This window comes from Pongo abelii, chromosome 13 (assembly GCF_028885655.2).
Source record: "Pongo abelii isolate AG06213 chromosome 13, NHGRI_mPonAbe1-v2.0_pri, whole genome shotgun sequence".
Classification (NCBI taxonomy): Eukaryota; Metazoa; Chordata; class Mammalia; order Primates; family Hominidae; genus Pongo; species Pongo abelii.
In genome coordinates, this window is record NC_071998.2 from 88,703,848 (window position 1) to 88,712,408 (window position 8,561).

At 38.5% G+C, this 8,561-nt stretch overlaps 1 protein-coding gene across 3 annotated transcripts in view; it reads left to right on the forward strand.

The window, feature by feature from the left end:
- The window catches only part of NCBP1 (nuclear cap binding protein subunit 1), a 38,375-nt gene extending 32,911 nt beyond the window's left edge, over positions 1 to 5,464 (forward strand). For all 3 annotated transcript variants that reach the window (XM_002820015.6, XM_054520336.2, XM_024251888.3), the window contains 4 exons: positions 573 to 687; positions 2,643 to 2,771; positions 3,390 to 3,503; positions 4,917 to 5,464. In XM_002820015.6, coding sequence (XP_002820061.1) covers positions 573 to 687; positions 2,643 to 2,771; positions 3,390 to 3,503; positions 4,917 to 5,030 — 472 coding nt within the window. In that variant the 3' untranslated portion in view covers positions 5,031 to 5,464. The remainder of the gene's footprint in view (positions 1 to 572; positions 688 to 2,642; positions 2,772 to 3,389; positions 3,504 to 4,916) is intronic.
- Positions 5,465 to 8,561: the final 3,097 nt, after the last annotated feature.

Sequence of the window (8,561 nt, forward strand, 5' to 3'; positions counted from 1 at the left end):
AGCACCTACAAAGTGATCTTAGTATGTATTTGCTAGTAAGAAAGCTGACATATAATTATCTCATTGTTAGAGCCCATCAGTTGATACCTATTATCAGCTAATGAGTTTCTTAAACATTCCAAGAGAATAATTGGCTGAGTGTGTGCTAGTTAAATAGCATAAAGCATGTGAAATAAGTCTCAGGTTAGGTCACCATTTTGAGAAAATTTCTACACACAGAGTTTACATTTAGGAGAGGAAAACTGTATTTCCATTTTTGATGTTAATGTCCATCATAGTTTGCCATTTCAATTCAGTGAGTATGTACCTCTGGTAAGGGATGGAAATAAGAAAAATGACTACACAGTACTGCCCTCAGGGGACTCAGCTAATCTAATGGGTGTGAAGATAGATACTTGCACAATTTACAATAAAAGACCAATTCGTAAGTATTGCTGGAGAAATATGACTAATTCAGCCCAAAGGACAGAAGGCTGTATCAGCTGTTAAAAATGAAATTATAAAAGTTGAAAGGTTTTATTTTCTGTAACCATAGCTTGACATACAATAACCAAATGCCATATTTCTTTAAGATTGTTTGTTTGGGAAATTTTGCACTCTACAATTCGTAAGATGAACAAACATGTCCTGAAGATCCAGAAAGAGCTGGAAGAAGCTAAAGAGAAACTTGCTAGGCAACACAAACGGGTAAGTTTTGTGTAAACTTGTAAGTAGTTAAAGAAAATATACCAGAAACTCTGGAGAGGATTCAGAGTTCATTATCTTGATGATATTTCATTTTTTCTGAGCCCAAATTAATGCAGAGCAGAAATTTTTCTGAGCCCAAATTAATTCAGAAGCAGAAGAGGAGGAAGGAGCAGGTAGTGTGTTGTGTGCTGTTACACTGCATGATGAACCAGTTCAGGAAGCCACAAACTTCACTTCCCATACATAGTTCACCATCTCTGGGTCGGCCTCACGTTTGCACAAGGGAAGTAGCAGAAGGGAAGAGGACACTTGTATTTCTGTAGGAGTCTCTGGGGGAAGAGGGAGAGGACTATAGATACTTAACACTTTCCCCATACTGTGAGGAGGAATGGGGCAGTCATTCCCAAGTTAACGAAATACTTCTCATAGTATTAATTTAGTATTTTAGCCATTTTGGAGAGAAGCAGTGAGTGACTTAACATGATACTACTATTCATTATGAAAGTATTTTCCAGTGTTATGCATATTTACCATAGTAGAAGGTGAAAAAAAAAAAGTTGAGTTTAGTGCCCTATAGGAACCTTTCGCAAGTTTGAGTACCAGTCTCCATGTAGACATACCTGTATACATATATGGATATAAACACAGACCTGAAATACTGTAAGGTAAATGGTTGCATCTCATTTTGTAGATGTTATAAAGTGAGACATAGAGAAGTTAAGTAACATAGCTAGTAGGTTGCATAGCTGGTAAATGACCAGAGCTAGGTTCTGACACAGGTCTGTCACACTCCAGAGACTTTCTCTCATGCCACACTGTTTCTAGAAATGTGCTGTCCAACACAGTAGCCACTAGCTGCATGTGACTATTTTAGTTTAGTTAAATACAATTTAACATTCAGTTCTTTGGTCACACAACCATATTTCAGGTGCTCAGTAGTAACGTGTGGTTGCGGTCATAACAGGCCGCACATACTTATATAACATTGGCCCCATTGAAGAAAGGTCTATTAGGTAGTAGTGCTCTAGAACCTTACCTTTGAGTGGTGTTAGGAAAGGACAGTCGTGTACCCACGTGTCTAGAACATAGAGCAGACCTCATAAATGGGCTGTGTTTATAGAAAGAAAAGCAAGATTCTGTGAAATCCGAGAGCAGGGTTCTCATAATTTTGCTTAAAGCAGAGAGATCAGTAGATGGGGCCTTAGCAGTTAAGTATTAACCTCGAAGAATTACCAGGCTTTCTAGATTCAGTGATGCCACCTTCTTGCTGAAAGTACCTTGGTGTGTAACACCTAGAGCCACGTTCTGGCTCTGCCACTTTCTGACTGGGTGATGCTGGGAAAGTCATCTAACCTCTCAACCTATTCCTTTCTCTGTAAAATGGAAATAAACCGTGCCTTGTTTTTCTTTTCCTTTAAAAAGAAAAAATTAAATTCTATAAACTCTTCAGAGTGAGCTGTGGGGGGGATTATTGAGCCCATCATTGCCAGCAGAAAGTCTTAAACAGCCCACTTTGAATTATTATATGTCGGCTGCAGCCATTTCTAAATTATAACAAGAATGAGCAGCCTTGGCCCGTAGGACTTGCCCAGTTTTTCTGTATGGCCCATTAGCAGATGAATGATTAGCAAGCTGTCTCCCTGTTGTTACTGCTCAAATGGTCAAATAGTGATAAATTGTAGCCAAGTCCCCCCATGTTGTTACCAAGACAAGTGCCACTAAATTTCCCTGGCCTCGATAAGAACCCATGGAATTTCTGAGTGAGAAGACAGTGTCTCTGAACCACAACAGGACTTTGAGGTATATGTGTGTGGGTGGCAGGGTGGGGGGTACTTTCACTATAGAATATAAGTCTTAACATTTGGCCAGACACAGTAAAATGCTTCCCCTGGAGGAGATTTAACACACTGGAATCTAAATGGTATTTTCCTTTTGTTCCTTTGCCTGTTCGGTAGCGAAGTGATGATGACGACAGAAGCAGTGACAGGAAAGACGGGGTTCTTGAGGAACAAATAGAACGACTTCAGGAAAAAGTGGAATCTGCTCAGAGTGAACAAAAGAATCTTTTCCTCGTCATATTTCAGGTATCTTGGCTTAGGACATTTATACATAAAAGGAAACAATACATTTCTTTAGTTTTAGTTTTTAAAAATGTTATTTTTCATTGTAAAAGAAATACACATTCATTTATAGAAGAGATTAAAAATACAAAAATTTAGGAAGGAAATAAAAGTTCACTACTCAGGCAACCATGTATGTCTGAGTTTCTCTGCTATTTACTTAGTATTCTCGCATGAGCATTTCTCCATGCTTGAAAAAAAAATTGTGGGTTGCTTTTTTTATATATGTCTCATTTAATTATTCCTCATTGCTGATCATTTTCCTTCCATGAACATTTTAATGCATAGATTCCTGTTAACATTTCTGATTACTTCGTTAGAATAGATTCCAGGAAGTAATATTACTAGGATAAGTAATTTAAGACATTAAAGGTCTTTATGTATTGCCAGGAAGGATGTACCAACTCATGTTATTACCAGTCTGCCTTTCTAGGTTGACTTCATGAATAATGGAAGCTAGGCACACACACCACAAAGACAGGGTGGAACAAGCAATACTTTGGGGTTTCTTTGTCATGAATTTTTTTCCGAAGTATAAGATTCTGTCTCTAGTACTACCTTAACTTCCTTCTCCCTTTCCAGCGGTTTATCATGATCTTGACCGAGCACTTAGTACGATGTGAAACTGATGGGACCAGTGTATTAACACCATGGTATAAGAACTGTATAGAGAGGCTGCAGCAGATCTTCCTACAGGTATGTGGGGAACTTCGATTAGGTAATAAACAACACTATTCTCAGCCACAAAGATTTTTCTTAAAAAAATCCTTGTCAAATTTGTTAGGAGGTTATATAGTACCTGTTAGACCCTTTAGTTCATGTCCATTTGCTGCTACCATTGCTCATCAGAATATTTAGGCTTAAACTGATTCTGTACCACTTAGATTCCTAATTGCCACCCCCCCCAACAACCCCCCGCCCCACCTTTTTTTTGAGATGGCGTCTCACTCTGTTGCCCAGGCTGGAGTGCAGTGACACGATCTCAGCTCACTGCAACCTCCACCTCCTAGGTTTAAGCAATTCTTCTGCCTCAGCCTCCCATATCGCTGGGATTACAGGCACCCGTCGCTACTCCTGCCTGATTTTTGTATTTTTAGTAGGGACAGGGTTTCACCATCTTGGCCAGGCTAGTCTCAAGCTCCTGACCTCAGGAGGCCTCCGCCTCCCAAAGTGCTGCTGAGATTACAGGCGTGAGCCACGGTGCCCAGTCTCCTAATTGTCATTTTCTATGCTGGGGATCCTAGCTGTAATATAAAATGTAGAGGACAAAAATATCAAGAGGACAGTAATCGGATTTATAAGTCCCTAAAAAGCCAATGTTATCCGGTGTTCAGGTGGTAAACTGTCCACAGAATCAAGGTAAGCTCCCTAGGGTCTCTCTGCAAAAGCAAAATGCCAGCACTTCTTCTCACCTAGATTTAAGTTAAAGGTTATATAGGAGAGTGGAGCTAATTCATTGTATCTTCAGACACTACTCCCCTAAATCTTCATTTGTTCATTCTAGAAGAATGATTAATGTAGAAGTCACTCTAAGTTCAATTCTTTGAGCCTCCAAATAGGAATTCCCTCTGATTTTATAGTTACTGCCAGTTTTAAAAGCTTTAACAGTCTCTAGTCCTATAAGAATCTCTGAGTGTATTCATGGCTTATAGAGGAACACATAGAAAAGAGTATTTCGTTTTCTGACTCTTTATCTTCCTGTCAGTCCATCTGGCTGCTTTTTAAAAAGTCATAAAAGTCATAAAAGTCATAAAAAGTCATAAAAAGTCTGCCCTGATTGGGCAGAGAGCCAGCTGAGCCTAGTATGTAATAGTACTAGCAGCAAGCAGGCACTGCTGCCACTGCCTTGAATCATGAATTCTGTTTACATAGAAATTGGTAAGAACTGGATTTTTTAAAAAGCTGTTGAGCATCCATTTTTTTCATTTCCCTTTTTATTTTTTTTTAATGTTGGGGATTTTCAGGAGTCCATTATTCCTATCAGCACTTTTTTTTTTCCCTTCCTCTTTTCATCATTCTGCGGCATGGGTGGGCTGCTGAAGGGAATGTTCAACAAGATTGCTTACATGCTTTTTCCTGACCTAACTACCCCCTTTTCTGTGTCCACAGCATCACCAAATAATCCAGCAGTACATGGTGACCCTGGAGAACCTTCTCTTCACTGCTGAATTAGACCCTCATATCTTGGCCGTGTTCCAGCAGTTCTGTGCCCTGCAGGCCTAAGGGTCATTTTTTCCTCATGTCAAGATTTTTTTAAATATCTTAAAATAATTTGTCTTATTTTTTGATGGTTTGAATGCTTGCTTTCTTGTAGTATCCTTTCACTTCTTAAAGGAAACAAAGGGGGAAGAGGACAGTGAATGAACATGGCATTACTTTTAATTGCCCTGAAAAGCAAATACTTCCTAACGGCAGTAATGTGACTGTGACCACGATATATTATATATGTGACAGATACAACTTCTCTGTGATCAGTTTGTTATTTTTTTTCTCCTTAAGGCACAAAATAATTGGTTTGAGGTATGTGAAACACTAGAGGTCAACCTTACATAGTATATAGAACTAATGGGTTTACCCAGCTACCCAGTAGCATAACTTTTCACAGCTCGGGGATGAATTAACATGGCTGAAATAAAACTAAAAGTATGGTTTTTAAACTTTGGCATTTCATGATTTATCTTCTCACTCTAAAACTGGTGGTTTCTTACTGAAGGTGTTCTCCATTTGAAATTTTCTCTTCAAAGTATAAGTAGTATCTTTAAGACACGACTTGTTAGTAATAAAAGTGTTACTAGTTGGAAGAGTAGTTCTCAAATTTGTCTTAATGTAAATCACCTGGGAATCTTTCACGTTATTTTGAAATTTAAACCACCGTCTGTGGGTGGAATGCAGACATCCTCAGTAATCCTTAAGGTTTCCCCAGGTGATTCCAGGTTTGGTCACCATTATCTTAGAGCATCTACTCACTTCTCTAGCCTTGGGGTTATTTGTCCAGGGTCTTGTAGTGAGTTACAGAATACTAAAGTGGATGTAGAAGTGGTCAGATTGACTAAAACTATACCCTGAATTAGATGTGAGTTTAGATTTTGTTTATATGGAACCTGATCCAAAAAACTACGAAGTCCTGAGCTTGTTTCCTGTATGGTATTGATGCTGAAATAAGATGACAGCAGTTTGTAAAATAATACACAAATATGAGGAATTGTCTGACATTCCAAATTTCGAGGATTTTTAGACTTTTTTCATTAAACCTTAGAAAAAAATTACCAGTAATCCTACAACTACTGGTAGTGTTGTTGTGCATTTGCACAAAATAGGTATAATTTTTTCTTATTACATCCCAAATTTATGATGCATTAAGCGTTTCGCATATTTTGATATATTTTCGCTTTGGTTTACCATACATTTTAGTGGCTACAGAATGTAGTCTGCTTAATAAATGGGAATTCCTAGGATTTTTAAATACCATACTATTTAAGACAAAATACAAAATATCCAGAAAAATCCAGATTGCGTGGCCAGTTACTAGAGGACTAAAACCCAGGTTCTTGGCTAAATATTTTCGTTTATACTGTTTATCCTTCCCATTGCTTAAGCACAGCACAAACTATGTAATTATATATAATTACAGTTGACCCTTGAACAACATGGGTTTGAACTGTGTGAGTCCCCGTACACACAGGTTTTCTTCCACCCAAGATGGCAAGACCAGCCCCTTGTCTTCCTCAGCCTGCTCAACGTGAAGATGATGAGGATGAAGACCTTTATGATGATCCACTTCTACTTATTAAATAGTAAATATATTTTTTTCTTATGATTTTATTTTCTTTTCTCTAGCTTCATAAGAATATAGCATATGGGCTGGGCGCAGTGGCTCACGCCTGTAATCCCAGCAGTTTGGGAGGCTGAGGCGGGCGGATCACAAGGTCAGGAGATCGAGACCATCCTGGCTAACACGGTGAAACCCTGTCTCTACTAAAAACACAAAAAATTAGCCAGGCGTAGTGGCACATGCCTGTAGTCCCAGCTACTCAGGAGGCTGAGACAGGAGAATCGCTTGAACCCGGGAGGTGGAGGTTTCAGTGAGCCAAGATCGTGCCACTGCACTCCAGCCTGGGCGATGGAGCAAGGCTCCATCTCAAAAAAGAAGAAAAAAAAATATATAGCATATAACATACAAAATGAGTTAATCAACTGTTTGTTATTGGTATAAGTGTCCAGTCAGCAGTGGGCTATTGGTTGTTAAGTTTTGGGGGAGTCAAAAGTTATATGCAAATTTTTTACTGTGCGGGGTGTCAGCATCCCTAACCCCATGTTGTTCAAGGGTCAACTGTAGTTTAAAATGACTCCTGTCTCAAAAAACCAAAGGATAACCTTTAAGGGATTGGTAACTTTGACGCGAAACTGCTTTGTAATCTTTTCACAATGTACTGAAAAGGGTGGCTAGTTATGTTTGATCCACATTCTAGAGAAATTTGTAGGTTTTAATTTCTTTTCTCTTGGTCCTCTCTTCATGTATAATGGTTGCTTTTAACAGCTGATGTGGTCCTGCTCTGTCCCAGTCTAGCAGCTTAAGTGTACGGAAAAATTGAACTAGGAATTGTTTTGAAGAAATAAAGGTGTAAGAGCAAACATTCAACAGTTGCTGTCCCCAGTAATGAAGTTCATATGACAAAAGATGGCATGTCACTATACATCATACCTTGCAATAAATATTCTGTTAAATTGTGCTGGTGCAATTTAACATGCTTTTGTCAAAGTAAACATACTGTTTTCCTAATTTATAATTATACTTGAAAATGAAAGATGAGGAAGGGACCTTGCCAACCATTGTAGAGCAGGTTTCGCTGTTAGTGATGTCTGGATTACCAGGATTGTCTTAAACTGATAAGGATGTAGAGGGTGAATAGAAGCATCCCTTAACTAGACAAATCTATTTTCTGTAATATAGTGGCCTTGGTAATTGGCCTTGGTAATGCTCATTAACTAGTGGTTATTATGTGCCAGGTGTTATAGGTTCACCCTATTAACTACTTCAAACAGTCCTTTGAGAGATGATTATGCCCTCTTTACAGATAAAAACAGGGTTTTGGAGTAATTTACCCAGGGTCCACAGCTAGTAAGTGGAATTTGAACCTAGATCCAGTTGGCCCAAGAGCTCCTTTTCCCTCCGACAATGCTCTTACAACAACCTGAACCTAGTTATTCTGTTGTCATCAAGCTGAAAGCTTTTTTCCCCAGAGACATCTTGCTGCCCATTCAGAATCAATTTTTACTGAGGTGTAATATTTAGCATAGCACATATTAGTCACTGAGTGTGAAGGTGTTTAAAAAAATCAAACTTGAAAAATACACAAATATTTCTGTGTAGTCTGAATTATTTGGACATGACTTGTTTTGACTTAGCCTTTCTCCAAGCATAATCTCCACTAAAGAAAAAAAATGGAAATGTTTAAACTTCCTATTCTATTTGTACAGTAGGATAAAATGTCATGTCAATTTGAAAATATCAGGTTATTTTAACTGGAATTTGTTTTTGTCAAAAAATAATGCATAGACCCAATAATTCTTTTGACAAGATACAGGAAAATTTCACTAAAGTTGATGCAAATGCCTGCGGTGATGTGAGACTGGGTTGTCACTTCCTTTCCTTAGAAGTCTGAAAGCAGCATGGAAGCAAGCCTGGGACTAAATGAACATACTCCTAAGGCACTTAGGTGCATGCCTGGCACCTGGTTGGTAAATGCTCAGTAA